Below are 20,832 nucleotides of genomic sequence, written 5' to 3'. Positions count from 1 at the left end.
GTCCTATAAAAATAAAAACAATTACACCTAATATAATAGTCCTATAAAAATAAAACAATTACACCTAATCTAATAGTCCTATAAAAATAAAACAATTACACCTAATCTAATAGTCCTATAAAAATAAAAACAATTACACCTAATCTAATAGCCCTATAAAAATAAAAACAATTATACCTAATCTAATAGTCCTATAAAAATAAAAACAATTGCACCTAATCTAATAGCCCTATAAAAATAAAAACAATTATACCTAATCTAATAGTCCTATAAAAATAAAAACAATTGCACCTAATCTAATAGCCCTATAAAAATAAAAACAATTACACCTAATCTAATAGTCCTATAAAAATAAAAACAATTACACCTAATCTAATAGCCCTATAAAAATAAAAACAATTACACCTAATCTAATAGCCCTATAAAAATAAAAACAATTACACCTAATCTAATAGCCCTATAAAAATAAAAAAGCCCCCTAAAATAAAATCACCTCCTAACCTACTGTAAATTACCAATAGCCCTTAAAAGGGCCTTTTGTAGGGCAATGCCCTAAGTTAAACAGCTCTTTTACCTAGAAAAAAATACAGTCCGCCCAACAGTAAAACCCACCACCCAACCAACCACCCAAAATAAAAAACCCAAGTCTAAATAAAACCTAAGCTACCCATTGCCCCTAAAGGGGCATTTGTACAGGCATTGGGGCCCATTTAACAAGCTCCGTAGGGAGCTTGTGGGCCCGTGTTTCCGGCAAGTCTTTAGACCTAAGCTACCCATTGCCTAAGCTACCCATTGCCCCTAAAGGGGCATTTGTACAGGCATTGGGGCTCATTTAACAAGCTCCGTAGGGAGCTTGTGGGCCTGTGTTTCTGGCGAGTCTTTAGACCTAAGCTACCCATTGCCTAAGCTACCCATTGCCCCTAAAGGGGCATTTGTACAGGCATTGGGGCCCATTTAACAGGGAGCTTGTGGGCCTGTGTTTCTGGCGAGTCTTCAGACTCGCCAGAAACACCAGTTATGAAGCAGCGGTCTAAAGACCGCTGCTCCATAACCCTGCCCGCCTGTTCTGAGCAGGCGGACAGACATCACCGCAATTCAACCCGATCGAGTATGATTGGGTTAATTGACAGCTCCCTGCTGGCGGCCGATTGGCCGCAAGTCAGCAGGGGGCGGCGTTGCACCAGCAGCTCTTGTGAGCTGCTGGTGCAATGTTAAATGCGGAGAGCGTATTGCTCTCCGCATTAAGCGAGGTCTTGCGGACCTGATCCGCACTGTCGGATCAGGTCCACAGGACCTTTAATAAATAGGGGCCATTGCCTTTAAAAGGGCATTCAGCTCCTTTACAGTGCCCAAAAACACCCTAATCTAAAAAAAAAACCACCCCCAAAAAAATTAAAAAACCCCTAACACTAACCCCATAAAATCTACTGAAGTGCTTTTAATACGATCACTGCCGTACACTGAAATTGAATGCAAGTACCCGTTTAAAAATGGTGTACCTTGCATTCCTATTGGCTAATTTGATTAATCAAATTCAAATCAGCCAATAAGATGAGAACTACTGAAATCCTATTGGCTGATTTGAACAACCAATAGGATTTCAGTAGCTCTCATCCTATTGGCTATTCAAATCAGCCAATAGGATTCCAGTAGCTCTCATCCTATTCGCTGATTTGAATTTGAAGAATCAAATCAGCCAATCGGAATGCAAGGTACGCCATTTTTAAACGGGTACCTTGCATTCAACTTCTGCGTACGGCGGTGATCGCATGAAGAGGACGCTCCGAGCAGGATGTCATCGCCGGTCCTGGATAGCTTAGCTCCGCACCGCCGGAATGAATATAGAAGATGCCCCTGCGATGGATGAATATATCGCCGGCTGGATGAAGACTTCTCACCGCCTGGATGAAGACTTCTTGCTGCCTGGATGGAGATGAATGTCCGGACTTCAGGAAACGTGAGTAGATTTTATGGGGTTAGTATAAGGGTTTTGTTTTTATTTTTTAGGGTGTTTTTTTATTTTAGATTAGGGCTTTGGGCTTGTAAAAGAGCTGAATGCCCTTTTAAGGGCAATGCCCATACAAATGCCTCTGTAGGGGCAATGGGTAGCTTAGGTTTTATTTAGACTTAGGTTTTTTTATTTTGGGGGGTTGGTTGGGTGGTGGTTTTATTTGTTGGGGGGACTTTGTAATTTTTTTCTAGGTAAAAGAGCTGTTTAACTTAGGGCAATGCCCTACAAAAGGCCTTTTTAAGGGCTATTGTTAGTTTATTGTAGGCATTTTTATTTTAGGGGGCTTTTTTATTTTTATAGGGCTATTAGATTAGGTGTAATTGTTTTTATTTTTGATAATTTAGTTTATTATATTTTGTAAGCTTAGAGTTTTTTATTTTTCGTAATTTTAGTGGGGGTTTTTTTTTGTAATGTTAGATTTTTTTTAAAATTTTAATTTAGGAATTTTAATTGGTAGTTTTTTTTATTAGAATAGTAATGTTAGGTTAATTTATAGTTTAATGTTAGTCTTTTTATTTCACAGGTAAGTTTTATTTATTTTGAGATAGTTATATTGTAATTTGAATTTAACGTTAGGGGTTGATAGGTTTAGGGGTTATTTAGGTTAATTTAGTGTTTTGTGATGTAAGGGACCGGCAAACTAAGGGGTTAATAGGTGTAGTTTATTAGTTACGGTGGGGGGGCAGCAGTTTAGGGGTTAAGAGGTTTATTTAGTGTCAGTGATGTCGGGGAGCGGCAGATTAGGGGTTAATAACTTGTATTAGTTTTGGCGATGTCAGGGAGCGGCAGATTAGGGGTTAATAATGTTTATTAGTGTTGGCGATGTCGGGGGCAGTTGATTAGCGGTGTTTAGACTAGGGGTTTATGTTAGGGTGGTAGGTTTAAACGTAATTTTCTTTTCCCCCGAGACATCAATGGGGTTGCGTTAAAGCAATCGCCATTCTGGGATCGCAGGTGTTAGCTTTTTTGTAACACTCTCTCCCCATTGATGTCTATGGGGGAAAGCGTGCACAAGCACGTAAACTCAGCCCTTGGCTTTTATGTGGTATGGAGCTTAACGCACCATACTGCACAGCACAAGGAGGTTTTTCAGTAACTCGTAAAGGCAGCGCTATGGAAAGTGCGATACTGCTCATTTTATTACGTTCTTTACGCACCTGGTATAGCGCAAAACTGGTAATCTAGGTGATTATAAACTCTAGATATTAAAATGATTGTGCTCAGCAGGACACAACATTACACATTAGTTACTCACATGACATAAACATTACCTGGTTTACAATGTTCTCATTGTTGCGAATAAAGCTCTCAAAATAAATAAGTGGATCCCAGGGATCATTCTGGGCATATAGGCTGCTGCTGGTCACCTCGGAGTCACTGTGTCGTGTCACTGCGAGACTGTATCTGAAAGAACGTGTAGAATTGATCAGCCAACACTCACACACCTAGGGACAAATAATCACTTGAAAACAGGTGATCCAAAGAAACCTTCTAATGCAAAGCACTACTTCTTGTGCTGAAATATATGATTTAAATCTGAGATATGCCACTGGATCCTGCATAGATCACTGAAATAGCCTATTGGATCCTGCTAAATTGTTGGATCCAGCACAGATTACAGAGACAAACTAAACTAAGTGTAGAGACAGATAGGCTTGCAGCGTCATAAGGGTTAAGGCTGGCAGATGGTGGGATAGAGGAATGGGAGTTGCAGTGAGTTTGCAACAATGTTGCAGGGACAGAGAGTGTGCTTACATCTTATCCAGATGAATCTGGAGTTCCTCTTCCTCTTTGGTTTCAGGACAAGAAGCTGTCAAGTTGCCATCCCTCCCTGTTGATGGCGGCATGAGTAATTGAGTGGCAGAGTGCTATGGCTGAGATAGGGATAGGCGTTCTAGTCTACATAAGCCCATAGCGGTAATTTTGACCTCCCTCCCAGGACTAGTCGGCTTGAGCGGCCTAGTGGCCAGGGAGCAGTGATGTGCAGTCACTAGAGGCAGGTGAGGCAGTGCTTCACCTCTCATATGGGCAAAAATATATATTTTTTTTATTGGCTTTAAAAAAAATTTTTTAATTTTTTTCCCCCAGCATTTTTTTCTCTCACAGCTATATGTTGTGCAATGGAGAGGCACAAGCTGGTCTGCCCACCATTACACAACATTCTGCACCACCTACTGGATGAAAGTGGTTAAGATCATTGCATGGCCCATAAGTGCTTTATTTGAGGCAGTCCTATTTGGGCTGAACCAATCCAGCGAGAGGCATTAGTAAGTGGAACATAGGGTTGGGGCTGGATGTTAAATTATATAAAACAAAACAAAAACGGAAAAAAACAACTTTCATATATTTTGTTGCTGTCCTGTGAACCTGCTAGCTTTGCTAAAGTGAAAAAGAGAGTTCTGTTCTTCCCCTCTAAGTGCAGTGGAATGTGCCACTGTCACTTCCTGAATCCTTACAGAGGAGGAAGAGAGGCACAGAGAGCAGTGTTTCAGCCACATCTTATTAAAGTAAGATTTTACTGAAAGGGATTCTGTTAGTGAAAATGATAATTTAATGAATGTGGTTTAGTGTTTGTTTACTCTTTTACAGCAGGGTCGTTTTTGTATTTTGTTTACTCAAACTTTACACCCACTAACTTAGCAGCTTGCCTCTGTACTTCACACTAAATTATAGACTCATTTTCTGAACTCTCTGTAGCTCTGCTGTTTTATTACTTTAAAATGCAGTGGACCCTCTCTCCCCCCCTTGTGTGTGTGTGTGTGTCTCTCTCTCTATCTATCCATCTCTCTCAGTCTCCTTATGTGTTGTTCTCCCCCATGGTCTCTTTCTCTCTATGTCTCTCTTCCTCCCCCTCTGACTCTCATCCCTTATGTAATGAAAGAATCTATGAGCATAATTTGCAGCATTAAAGTAAAAAGTATGTTTTAAACATATTTTAATGGGTATGGATTTCTAGATCTCATAATCAGAGCAAGCATTGTGTTATCTGGCAAGAGTTTCTGTTACAATCCTTTTAGACTAAAATCAGATGTTTACTAAGTTGACCAGTTTTCCAAGACACCATTTAAAGGGACATGAAACCCATATGAAACCCATATGCAAATTTAAATAACTTTCCAATTTACATCTAATATCTAATTTTCTTCATTCTTTTGATGTCCTTTGTTGAAAATCATATCTAAATATGCTCAGTAGCTGCTGATTGGTGGCTGCACATAGATACCTCATGTGATTGGCTCACCCATGTGCATTGCTATTTCTTCAGCAAAGGATATCTAAAGAATGAAGGAGTATCCTAACCACTGCCTCACCAGCCTCTGACGTCACTGCACGTCACTGCCAGGGAGCCTACTGGTTGGAAGGTCCTTTAGCACCCTAACTGCGGGAGGTCATGGCCAGGAGCGCATGGAGATGGTAAATGGGGGGGGGGGGTCATGGCCAGGCTGAGGAGGGCGGGCTGATTACTTCAGTTAACTGGAGTGCCCCACCCTCACGGGTAGGTAGGCCAGAACAACTCGAAAACACCCCTAGTAACATCTCCACCCGAGCAGAGCCCTCTACTGTTATCTAGATCAGGTCGCTGACCTCTTCAGTTCAGGGTTGGTGTTATCATCTTTTGCCGCCATCTAAATTATAGTCTGTCGGTTATTTATATATATATATATATATATACAGTTTTATATATTTCTTAACTAAAGGGGCCAGTGATGGTTCACTTATTCCCAACAAAGTGTCTGTTGTTATTTATGGGGAAGGGTTTAGAGTGTTAAATTTCATTAGAGTGATTAAGGAGTTAAAGATTATTCCCTCCCCCCATTGTTTTGTGTCCTGTTACCTCTGGTAGCGAACTGGTGAGCCTTTAATCCCTTAAAGATATAAAAAAAAATCTCTAAACTGCTGGATCCGGCACAGATTACAGACAAACTACAGGATATATTATAAATCTCTATAAACTGCTGGATCTAGCACAGATTACTGAGACAAACTACAGGATATAATATAAATCTCTCTAAACTTCTGGATCCGGCACAGATTACTGAGACAAACTACAGGATATAATATAAATCTCTAAACTGCTGGATTCAGCACAGATTACTGAGACAAACTACAGGATATAATATAAATCTCTCTAAACTGCTGGATCCAGCACAGATTACAGACAAACTACAGGATATAATATAAATCTCTAAACTGCTGGATCCGGCACAGATTACAGACAAACTACAGGATATAATATAAATGTCTAAACTGCTGGATCCAGCACAGATTACTGAGACAAACTACAGGATATAATATAAATCTCTAAACTGTTGCATCCAGCACAGATTACAGACAAACTACAGGATATAATATAAATCTCTAAACTGCTAGATCCGGCACAGATTACTGACAAACTACAGGATATAATATAAATCTCTAAACTGCTGGATCCGGCACAGATTACAGACAAACTACAGGATATAATATAAATCTCTAAACTGCTGGATCCGGCACAGATTACAGACAAACTACAGGATATAATATAAATCTCTAAACTGCTGGATCCGGCACAGATTACAGACAAACTACAGGATATAATATAAATCTCTCTAAACTGCTGGATCCAGCACAGATTACTGAGACAAACTACAGGATATAATATAAATCTCTCTAAACTGCTGGATCCAGCACAGTTTACAGACAAACTACAGGATATAATATAAATCTCTAAACTGCTGGATCCGGCACAGATTACTGAGACAAACTACAGGAAGTAATATAAATCTCTCTAAACTGCTGGATCCAGCACAGATTACTGAGACAAACTACAGGATATAATATAAATCTCTAAACTGCTGGATCCAGCACAGATTACAGACAAACTACAGGATATAATATAAATCTCTCTAAACTGCTGGATCCAGCACAGATTACAGACAAACTACAGGATATAATATAAATCTCTAAACTGCTGGATCCGGCACAGATTACTGAGACAAACTACAGGATATAATATAAATCTCTCTAAACTGCTGGATCTGGCACAGATTACTGAGACAAACTACAGGATATAATATAAATCTCTCTAAACTGCTGGATCCGGCACAGATTACTGAGACAAACTACAGGATATAATATAAATCTCTCTAAACTGCTGGATCCAGCACAGATTACATACAAATTACAGGATATAATATAAATCTCTCTAAACTGCTGGATCCAGCACAGATTACAGACAAACTACAGGATATAATATAAATCTCTCTAAACTGCTGGATCTGGCACAGATTACAGACAAACTACAGGATATAATATAAATCTCTAAACTGCTGGATCCAGCACAGATTACTGAGACAAACTACAGGATATAATATAAATCTCTCTAAACTGCTGGATCCAGCACAGATTACAGACAAACTACAGGATATAATATAAATCTCTCTAAACTGCTGGATCTGGCACAGATTACAGACAAACTACAGGATATAATATAAATCTCTAAACTGTTGGATCTGGCACAGATTACAGACAAACTACATGATATAATATAAATCTCTAAACTGCTGGATCCAGCACAGATTACAGACAAACTACAGGATATAATATAAATCTCTAAACTGTTGGATCTGGCACAGATTACAGACAAACTACAGGATATAATATAAATCTCTAAACTGCTGGATCCAGCACAGATTACTGAGACAAACTACAAGATATAATATAAATCTCTAAACTGCTGGATCCAGCACAGATTACTGAGACAAACTACAGGATATAATATAAATCTCTAAACTGCTGGATCCAGCACAGATTACTGAGACAATCTACAGGATATAATATAAATCTCTAAACTGCTGGATCTCGCACAGATTACTGAGACAATCTACAGGATATAATATAAATCTCTCTAAACTGCTGGATCCAGCACAGATTACTGAGACAATCTACAGGATATAATATAAATTTCTAAACTGCTGGATCCGGCACAGATTACAGACAAACTACATGATATAATATAAATCTCTAAACTGCTGGATCTGGCACAGATTACTGAGACAATCTACAGGATATAATATAAATCTCTAAACTGCTGGATCCGGCACAGATTACTGAGACAAACTACATGATATAATATAAATCTCTAAACTGCTGGATTCAGCACAGATTACTGAGACAAACTACAGGATATAATATAAATCTCTAAACTGCTGGATCTGGCACAGATTACTGAGACAATCTACAGGATATAATATAAATCTCTAAACTGCTGGATCTGGCACAGATTACTGAGACAATCTACAGGATATAATATAAATCTCTCTAAACTGCTGGATCCAGCACAGTTTACTGAGACAATCTACAGGATATAATATAAATCTCTCTAAACTGCTGGATCCAGCACAGATTACTGAGACAAACTACAGGATATAATATAAATCTCTCTAAACTGCTGGATCCAGCACAGATTACAGACAAACTACAGGATATAATATAAATCTCTAAACTGCTGGATCTGGCACAGATTACAGACAAACTACAGGATATAATATAAATCTCTAAACTGCTGGATCCAGCACAGATTACTGAGACAAACTACAGGATATAATATAAATCTCTAAACTGCTGGATCTGGCACAGATTACTGAGACAAACTACAAGATATAATATAAATCTCTCTAAACTGCTGGATCCAGCACAGATTACAGACAAACTACAGGATATAATATAAATCTCTAAACTGCTGGATCCAGCACAGATTACAGACACAAACTACAGGATATAATATAAATCTCTAAACTGCTGGATACGGCACAGATTACTGAGACAATCTACAGGATATAATATAAATCTCTAAACTGCTGGATCCAGCACAGATTACTGAGACAAACTACATGATATAATATAAATCTCTAAACTGCTGGATCTGGCACAGATTACTGAGACAAACTACAGGATATAATATAAATCTCTCTAAACTGCTGGATCCAGCACAGATTACAGACAAACTACAGGATATAATATAAATCTCTAAACTGCTGGATCCAGCACAGATTACAGACACAAACTACAGGATATAATATAAATCTCTAAACTGCTGGATCCGGCACAGATTACTGAGACAAACTACAGGATATAATATAAATCTCTAAACTGCTGGATCCAGCACAGATTAGAGACAAACTACAGGATATAATATAAATCTCTAAACTGCTGGATCCGGCACAGATTACTGAGACAAACTACAGGATATAATATAAATCTCTAAACTGCTGGATCCAGCATAGATTACAGACAAACTACAGGATATAATATAAATCTCTAAACTGCTGGATCCGGCACAGATTACAGACAAACTACAGGATATAATATAAATCTCTCTAAACTGCTGGATCCAGCACAGATTACTGAGACAAACTACAGGATACAATATAAATCTCTAAACTGCTGGATCTGGCACAGATTACTGAGACAAACTACAGGATATAATATAAATCTCTCTAAACTGCTGGATCCAGCACAGATTACAGACAAACTACAGGATATAATATAAATCTCTAAACTGCTGGATCCAGCACAGATTACAGACACAAACTACAGGATATAATATAAATCTCTAAACTGCTGGATCCGGCACAGATTACTGAGACAAACTACAGGATATAATATAAATCTCTAAACTGCTGGATCCAGCACAGATTAGAGACAAACTACAGGATATAATATAAATCTCTCTAAACTGCTGGATCCGGCACAGATTACTGAGACAAACTACAGGATATAATATAAATCTCTAAACTGCTGGATCCAGCATAGATTTCAGACAAACTACAGGATATAATATAAATCTCTAAACTGCTGGATCTGGCACAGATTACTGAGACAATCTACAGGATATAATATAAATCTCTAAACTGCTGGATCTGGCACAGATTACTGAGACAATCTACAGGATATAATATAAATCTCTCTAAACTGCTGGATCCAGCACAGTTTACTGAGACAATCTACAGGATATAATATAAATCTCTCTAAACTGCTGGATCCAGCACAGATTACTGAGACAAACTACAGGATATAATATAAATCTCTCTAAACTGCTGGATCCAGCACAGATTACAGACAAACTACAGGATATAATATAAATCTCTAAACTGCTGGATCTGGCACAGATTACAGACAAACTACAGGATATAATATAAATCTCTAAACTGCTGGATCCGGCACAGATTACTGAGACAAACTACAGGATATAATATAAATCTCTAAACTGCTGGATCCGGCACAGATTACTGAGACAATCTACAGGATATAATATAAATCTCTAAACTGCTGGATCCAGCACAGATTACTGAGACAAACTACAGGATATAATATAAATCTCTAAACTGCTGGATCTGGCACAGATTACTGAGACAAACTACAGGATATAATATAAATCTCTCTAAACTGCTGGATCCGGCACAGATTACAGACAAACTACATGATATAATATAAATCTCTAAACTGCTGGATCTGGCACAGATTACTGAGACAATCTACAGGATATAATATAAATCTCTAAACTGCTGGATCCGGCACAGATTACTGAGACAAACTACATGATATAATATAAATCTCTAAACTGCTGGATTCAGCACAGATTACTGAGACAAACTACAGGATATAATATAAATCTCTAAACTGCTGGATCTGGCACAGATTACTGAGACAATCTACAGGATATAATATAAATCTCTAAACTGCTGGATCTGGCACAGATTACTGAGACAATCTACAGGATATAATATAAATCTCTCTAAACTGCTGGATCCAGCACAGATTACTGAGACAATCTACAGGATATAATATAAATCTCTCTAAACTGCTGGATCCAGCACAGATTACTGAGACAAACTACAGGATATAATATAAATCTCTCTAAACTGCTGGATCCAGCACAGATTACAGACAAACTACAGGATATAATATAAATCTCTAAACTGCTGGATCTGGCACAGATTACAGACAAACTACAGGATATAATATAAATCTCTAAACTGCTGGATCCAGCACAGATTACTGAGACAAACTACAGGATATAATATAAATCTCTAAACTGCTGGATCTGGCACAGATTACTGAGACAAACTACAAGATATAATATAAATCTCTCTAAACTGCTGGATCCAGCACAGATTACAGACAAACTACAGGATATAATATAAATCTCTAAACTGCTGGATCCAGCACAGATTACAGACACAAACTACAGGATATAATATAAATCTCTAAACTGCTGGATACGGCACAGATTACTGAGACAATCTACAGGATATAATATAAATCTCTAAACTGCTGGATCCAGCACAGATTACTGAGACAAACTACATGATATAATATAAATCTCTAAACTGCTGGATCTGGCACAGATTACTGAGACAAACTACAGGATATAATATAAATCTCTCTAAACTGCTGGATCCAGCACAGATTACAGACAAACTACAGGATATAATATAAATCTCTAAACTGCTGGATCCAGCACAGATTACAGACACAAACTACAGGATATAATATAAATCTCTAAACTGCTGGATCCGGCACAGATTACTGAGACAAACTACAGGATATAATATAAATCTCTAAACTGCTGGATCCAGCACAGATTAGAGACAAACTACAGGATATAATATAAATCTCTCTAAACTGCCGGATCCGGCACAGATTACTGAGACAAACTACAGGATATAATATAAATCTCTAAACTGCTGGATCCAGCATAGATTACAGACAAACTACAGGATATAATATAAATCTCTAAACTGCTGGATCCGGCACAGATTACAGACAAACTACAGGATATAATATAAATCTCTCTAAACTGCTGGATCCAGCACAGATTACTGAGACAAACTACAGGATACAATATAAATCTCTAAACTGCTGGATCTGGCACAGATTACTGAGACAAACTACAGGATATAATATAAATCTCTCTAAACTGCTGGATCCAGCACAGATTACAGACAAACTACAGGATATAATATAAATCTCTAAACTGCTGGATCCAGCACAGATTACAGACACAAACTACAGGATATAATATAAATCTCTAAACTGCTGGATCCGGCACAGATTACTGAGACAAACTACAGGATATAATATAAATCTCTAAACTGCTGGATCCAGCACAGATTAGAGACAAACTACAGGATATAATATAAATCTCTCTAAACTGCTGGATCCGGCACAGATTACTGAGACAAACTACAGGATATAATATAAATCTCTAAACTGCTGGATCCAGCATAGATTTCAGACAAACTACAGGATATAATATAAATCTCTAAACTGCTGGATCTGGCACAGATTACTGAGACAATCTACAGGATATAATATAAATCTCTAAACTGCTGGATCTGGCACAGATTACTGAGACAATCTACAGGATATAATATAAATCTCTCTAAACTGCTGGATCCAGCACAGATTACTGAGACAATCTACAGGATATAATATAAATCTCTCTAAACTGCTGGATCCAGCACAGATTACTGAGACAAACTACAGGATATAATATAAATCTCTCTAAACTGCTGGATCCAGCACAGATTACAGACAAACTACAGGATATAATATAAATCTCTAAACTGCTGGATCTGGCACAGATTACAGACAAACTACAGGATATAATATAAATCTCTAAACTGCTGGATCCGGCACAGATTACTGAGACGAACTACAGGATATAATATAAATCTCTAAACTGCTGGATCCGGCACAGATTACTGAGACAATCTACAGGATATAATATAAATCTCTAAACTGCTGGATCCAGCACAGATTACTGAGACAAACTACAGGATATAATATAAATCTCTAAACTGCTGGATCTGGCACAGATTACTGAGACAAACTACAGGATATAATATAAATCTCTCTAAACTGCTGGATCCAGCACAGATTACAGACAAACTACAGGATATAATATAAATCTCTAAACTGCTGGATCTGGCACAGATTACAGAGACAAACTACATGATATAATATAAATCTCTAAACTGCTGGATCCGGCACAGATTACAGACAAACTACAGGATATAATATAAATCTCTAAACTGCTGGATCCAGCACAGATTACAGACACAAACTACAGGATATAATATAAATCTCTAAACTGCTGGATCCGGCACAGATTACTGAGACAATCTACAGGATATAATATAAATCTCTAAACTGCTGGATCCAGCACAGATTACTGAGACAAACTACAGGATATAATATAAATCTCTAAACTGCTGGATCTGGCACAGATTACTGAGACAAACTACAGGATATAATATAAATCTCTCTAAACTGCTGGATCCAGCACAGATTACAGACAAACTACAGGATATAATATAAATCTCTAAACTGCTGGATCCAGCACAGATTACAGACACCAACTACAGGATATAATATAAATCTCTAAACTGCTGGATCCGGCACAGATTACTGAGACAAACTACAGGATATAATATAAATCTCTAAACTGCTGGATCCAGCACAGATTAGGGACAAACTACAGGATATAATATAAATCTCTCTAAACTGCTGGATCCGGCACAGATTACTGAGACAAACTACAGGATATAATATAAATCTCTAAACTGCTGGATCCAGCATAGATTACAGACAAACTACAGGATATAATATAAATCTCTAAACTGCTGGATCCGGCACAGATTACAGACAAACTACAGGATATAATATAAATCTCTCTAAACTGCTGGATCCAGCACAGATTACTGAGACAAACTACAGGATATAATATAAATCTCTAAACTGCTGGATCTGGCACAGATTACTGAGACAAACTACAGGATATAATATAAATCTCTCTAAACTGCTGGATCCAGCACAGATTACAGACAAACTACAGGATATAATATAAATCTCTAAACTGCTGGATCCAGCACAGATTACAGACACAAACTACAGGATATAATATAAATCTCTAAACTGCTGGATCCGGCACAGATTACTGAGACAAACTACATGATATAATATAAATCTCTAAACTGCTGGATCCAGCACAGATTAGAGACAAACTACAGGATATAATATAAATCTCTCTAAACTGCTGGATCCGGCACAGATTACTGAGACAAACTACAGGATATAATATAAATCTCTAAACTGCTGGATCCAGCATAGATTTCAGACAAACTACAGGATATAATATAAATCTCTAAACTGCTGGATCCGGCACAGATTACAGACAAACTACAGGATATAATATAAATCTCTCTAAACTGCTGGATCCAGCACAGATTACTGAGACAAACTACAGGATATAATATAAATATCTAAACTGCTGGATCCAGCACAGATTACTGAGACGAACTACAGGATATAATATAAATCTCTAAACTGCTGGATCCAGCACAGATTACTGGGACAATCTACAGGATATAATATAAATCTCTAAACTACTGGATCCGGCACAGATTATAGACAAACTACAGGATATAATATAAATCTCTCTAAACTGCTGGATCCAGCACAGATTACAGACAAACTACAGAAAATAATATAAATCTCTAAACTGCTGGATCCGGCACAGATTACTGAGACAAACTACAGGATATAATATAAATCTCTAAACTGCTGGATTCAGCACAGATTACTGAGACAAACTAAACTAAGTGTAGAGACAGATAGGCTTGCAGCGTCATAAGGGTTAAGGCTGGCAGATGGTGGGATAGAGGAATGGGAGTTGCAGTGAGTTTGCAAAAATGTTGCAGGAACAGGGAGTGTGCTTACATCTTATCCAGATGAATCTGGAGTTCCTCTTCCTCTTTGGCTTCAGGACAAGAAGCTGTCAAGTTGCCATCCCTCCCTGTTGATGGCGGCATGAGTAATTGAGTGGCAGAGTGCTATGGCTGAGATAGGGATAGGCGTTCTAGTCTGCATAAGCCCATAGAGGTAATTTTGACCTCCCTCCCAGGACTAGTCGGCTTGAGCGGCCTAGTGGCCAGGGACTGGGAGCCTACTGGTTGGAAGGTCCTTTAGCACCCTAACTGCGGGAGGTCACGGCCAGGAGCGCATGGAGATGGTGAATGGGGGGGGGGGGGGGGTCATGGCCAGGCTAAGAAGGGCGGGCTGATTACTTCAGTTAACTGGAGTGCCCAACCCTCACGGGTAGGTAGGACAGATGAACTCGAAAACACCCCTAGTAACATCTCCACCCGAGCAGAGCCCTCTACTGTTATCTAGATCAGGTCGCTGACCTCTTCAGTTCAGGGTTGGTGTTATCATCTCATTTGCCGCCATCTAAATTATAGTCTGTCGGTTATATATATATATATACATATATATATATATATACAGTTTTATATATTTCTTAATTAAAGGGGCCAGTGATGGTTCACTTATTCCCAACAAAGTGTCTGTTGTTATTTATGGGGAAGGGTTTAGAGTGTTAAATTTCATTAGAGTAATTAAGGAGTTAAAGATTATTCCCTCCCCCCATTGTTTTGTGTCCTGTTACCTCTGGTAGCGAACTGGTGAGCCTTTAATCCCTTAAAGATATAAAATAAATGTCTAAACTGCTGGATCCGGCACAGATTACAGACAAACTACAGGATATAATATAAATCTCTAAACTGCTGGATCCAGCACAGATTACTGAGACAAACTACAGGATATAATATAAATCTCTAAACTGCTGGATCCGGCACAGATTACTGAGACAAACTACAGGATATAATATAAATCTCTAAACTGCTGGATCCAGCACAGATTACAGACAAACTACAGGATATAATATAAATCTCTAAACTGCTGGATCCGGCACAGATTACAGACAAACTACAGGATATAATATAAATCTCTAAACTGCTGGATCCGGCACAGATTACAGACAAACTACAGGATATAATATAAATCTCTAAACTGCTGGATCCGGCACAGATTACTGAGACAAACTACAGGATATAATATAAATCTCTAAACTGCTGGATCCGGCACAGATTACTGAGACAAACTACAGGATATAATATAAATCTCTAAACTGCTGGATCCGGCACAGATTACAGACAAACTACAGGATATAATATAAATCTCTAAACTGCTGGATCCGGCACAGATTACAGACAAACTACAGGATATAATATAAATCTCTAAACTGCTGGATCCGGCACAGATTACAGACAAACTACAGGATATAATATAAATCTCTAAACTGCTGGATCCGGCACAGATTACTGAGACAAACTACAGGATATAATATAAATCTCTAAACTGCTGGATCCGGCACAGATTACTGAGACAAACTACAGGATATAATATAAATCTCTAAACTGCTGGATCCGGGCACAGATTACAGACAAACTACAGGATATAATATAAATCTCTAAACTGCTGGATCCGGCACAGATTACAGACAAACTACAGGATATAATATAAATCTCTAAACTGCTGGATCCGGCACAGATTACAGACAAACTACAGGATATAATATAAATCTCTAAACTGCTGGATCCGGGCACAGATTACTGAGACAAACTACAGGATATAATATAAATCTCTAAACTGCTGGATCCGGCACAGATTACAGACAAACTACAGGATATAATATAAATCTCTAAACTGCTGGATCCAGGCACAGATTACAGACAAACTACAGGATATAATATAAATCTCTAAACTGCTGGATCCGGCACAGATTACAGACAAACTACAGGATATAATATAAATCTCTAAACTGCTGGATCCAGCACAGATTACAGACAAACTACAGGATATAATATAAATCTCTAAACTGCTGGATCCGGCACAGATTACTGAGACAAACTACAGGATATAATATAAATCTCTAAACTGCTGGATCCGGCACAGATTACAGACAAACTACAGGATATAATATAAATCTCTAAACTGCTGGATCCGGCACAGATTACTGAGACAAACTACAGGATATAATATAAATCTCTAAACTGCTGGATCCGGCACAGATTACTGAGACAAACTACAGGATATAATATAAATCTCTAAACTGCTGGATCCGGCACAGATTACTGAGACAAACTACAGGATATAATATAAATCTCTAAACTGCTGGATCCGGCACAGATTACGAGACAAACTACAGGATATAATATAAATCTCTAAACTGCTGGATCCGGCACAGATTACAGACAAACTACAGGATATAATATAAATCTCTAAACTGCTGGATCCGGCACAGATTACTGAGACAAACTACAGGATATAATATAAATCTCTAAACTGCTGGATCCGGCACAGATTACTGAGACAAACTACAGGATATAATATAAATCTCTAAACTGCTGGATCCGGCACAGATTACTGAGACAAACTACAGGATATAATATAAATCTCTAAACTGCTGGATCCAGCACAGATTACAGACAAACTACAGGATATAATATAAATCTCTAAACTGCTGGATCCGGCACAGATTACAGACAAACTACAGGATATAATATAAATCTCTAAACTGCTGGATCCGGCACAGATTACAGACAAACTACAGGATATAATATAAATCTCTAAACTGCTGGATCCGGCACAGATTACAGACAAACTACAGGATATAATATAAATCTCTAAACTGCTGGATCCGGCACAGATTACAGACAAACTACAGGATATAATATAAATCTCTAAACTGCTGGATCCGGCACAGATTACAGACAAACTACAGGATATAATATAAATCTCTAAACTGCTGGATCCGGCACAGATTACTGAGACAAACTACAGGATATAATATAAATCTCTAAACTGCTGGATCCAGCACAGATTACTGAGACAAACTACAGGATATAATATAAATCTCTAAACTGCTGGATCCTGCACAGATTACTGAGACAAACTACAGGATATAATATAAATCTCTCTAAACTGCTGGATCCGGCACAGATTACAGACAAACTACAGGATATAATATAAATCTCTAAACTGCTGGATCCGGCACAGATTACTGAGACAAACTACAGGATATAATATAAATCTCTAAACTGCTGGATCCGGCACAGATTACTGAGACAAACTACAGGATATAATATAAATCTCTAAACTGCTGGATCCAGCACAGATTACTGAGACAAACTACAGGATATAATATAAATCTCTAAACTGCTGGATCCGGCACAGATTACTGAGACAAACTACAGGATATAATATAAATCTCTAAACTGCTGGATCCGGCACAGATTACTGAGACAAACTACAGGATATAATATAAATCTCTAAACTGCTGGATCCGGCACAGATTACAGACAAACTACAGGATATAATATAAATCTCTAAACTGCTGGATCCAGCACAGATTACTGAGACAAACTACAGGATATAATATAAATCTCTAAACTGCTGGATCCAGCACAGATTACAGACACAAACTACAGGATATAATATAAATCTCTAAACTGCTGGATCCGGCACAGATTACTGAGACAAACTACAGGATATAATATAAATCTCTAAACTGCTGGATCCGGCACAGATTACAGACAAACTACAGGATATAATATAAATCTCTAAACTGCTGGATCCGGCACAGATTACTGAGACAAACTACAGGATATAATATAAATCTCTAAACTGCTGGATCCAGGCACAGATTACAGACAAACTACAGGATATAATATAAATCTCTAAACTGCTGGATCCGGCACAGATTACTGAGACAAACTACAGGATATAATATAAATCTCTAAACTGCTGGATCCGGCACAGATTACAGACAAACTACAGGATATAATATAAATCTCTAAACTGCTGGATCCGGCACAGATTACTGAGACAAACTACAGGATATAATATAAATCTCTAAACTGCTGGATCCAGCACAGATTACTGAGACAAACTACAGGATATAATATAAATCTCTAAACTGCTGGATCCAGCACAGATTACTGAGACAAACTACAGGATATAATATAAATCTCTAAACTGCTGGATCCAGCACAGATTACTGAGACAAACTACAGGATATAATATAAATCTCTAAACTGCTGGATCCGGCACAGATTACAGACAAACTACAGGATATAATATAAATCTCTAAACTGCTGGATCCAGCACAGATTACAGACAAACTACAGGATATAATATAAATCTCTAAACTGCGGGATCTGGCATAGATTACAGACAAACTACAGGATATAATATAAATCTCTAAACTGCTGGATCCTGCACAGATTACAGACAAACTACAGGATATAATATAAATCTCTAAACTGCTGGATCCGGCACAGATTACAGACAAACTACAGGATATAATATAAATCTCTAAACTGCTGGATCCAGCACAGATTACAGACAAACTACATGATATAATATAAATCTCTAAACTGCTGGATCTGGCACAGATTACAGACAAAGTACAGGATATAATATAAATATCTAAACTGCTGGATCCGGCACAGATTACAGACAAACTACAGGATATAATATAAATCTCTAAACTGCTGGATCCGGCACAGATTACAGACAAACTACAGGATATAATATAAATCTCTAAACTGCTGGATCCGGGCACAGATTACAGACAAACTACAGGATATAATATAAATCTCTAAACTGCTGGATCCAGCACAGATTACAGACAAACTACATGATATAATATAAATCTCTAAACTGCTGGATCCAGCACAGATTACTGAGACAAACTACAGGTTATAATATAAATCTCTAAACTGCTGGATCCGGGACAGATTACTGAGACAAACTACAGGATATAATATAAATCTCTAAACTGCTGGATTATAGACAAACCACAGGAAATAAAATAAATTTCTAAACTGCTGGATCCGGCATAGATTACAGAAAAACTACAGGATATATTAAACATCTCTAAACTGCTGGATCCGGCACAGATTACAGACAAACTACAGGATATAATATAAATCTCTAAACTGCTGGATCCAGCACAGATTACAGACAATCTACAGGAAATAATATAAATCTCTAAACTGCTGGATCTGGCACAGATTACAGACAAACTACAGGATATAAAATAAATCTCTAATCTCCAGTATTGAGCACATATCACTGACATAAACTCCTGTATCCAGCACATATCACTGACATAAACTCCTGTATCCAGCTCCTATCACTGACATTAACTCCTGTATCCAGCACATATCACTGACATTAACTCCTGTATCCAGCACATATCACTGACATAAACTCCTGTATCCAGCACATATCACTGACATTAACTCCTGTATCCAGCGCATATCACTGACATTAACTCCTGTATCCAGCTCATATAACTGACATAAACTCCTGTATCCAGCTCATATCACTGACATAAACTCCTGTATCCCGCGCATATCACTGACATAAACTCCTGTATCCAGCGCATATCACTGACATAAACTCCTGTATCCAGCGCATATCACTGACATAAACTCCTGTATCTAGCACATATCACTGACATAAACTCCTGTATATAGCGCATATCACTGACAAACTCCTGTATATAGCACATATCACTGACATAAACTCCTGTATCCAGCACATATCACTGACATAAACTCCTGTATCCAGCACATATCACTGACATAAACTCCTGTATCCAGCGCATATCACTGACATAAACTCCTGTATCTAGCACATATCACTGACATAAACTCCTGTATCTAGCACATATCACTGACATAAACTCCTGTATATAGCGCATATCACTGACAAACTTCTGTATCTAGCACATATGACTGACATAAACTCCTGTATCCAGCGCATATCACTGACATAAACTCCTGTATATAGCGCATATCACTGACAAACTTCTGTATCTAGCACATATCACTGACATAAACTCCTGTATCCAGCACATATCACTG

General features: G+C 37.8%; 1 protein-coding gene across 1 annotated transcript in view; it reads right to left on the bottom strand.

The window, feature by feature from the left end:
• The window catches only part of AOC1 (amine oxidase copper containing 1), a 117,550-nt gene that overhangs the window by 23,214 nt on the left and 73,504 nt on the right, over positions 1-20,832 (bottom strand). Inside the window, exon 4 of the mRNA XM_053713256.1 lies at positions 3,283-3,415. Within this exon, the coding sequence (XP_053569231.1) occupies positions 3,283-3,415 (133 nt within the window). The remainder of the gene's footprint in view (positions 1-3,282; positions 3,416-20,832) is intronic.

Source organism: Bombina bombina, chromosome 5 (assembly GCF_027579735.1).
Source record: "Bombina bombina isolate aBomBom1 chromosome 5, aBomBom1.pri, whole genome shotgun sequence".
Classification (NCBI taxonomy): Eukaryota; Metazoa; Chordata; class Amphibia; order Anura; family Bombinatoridae; genus Bombina; species Bombina bombina.
This window is presented reverse-complemented; position numbering and strand designations above follow the sequence as displayed.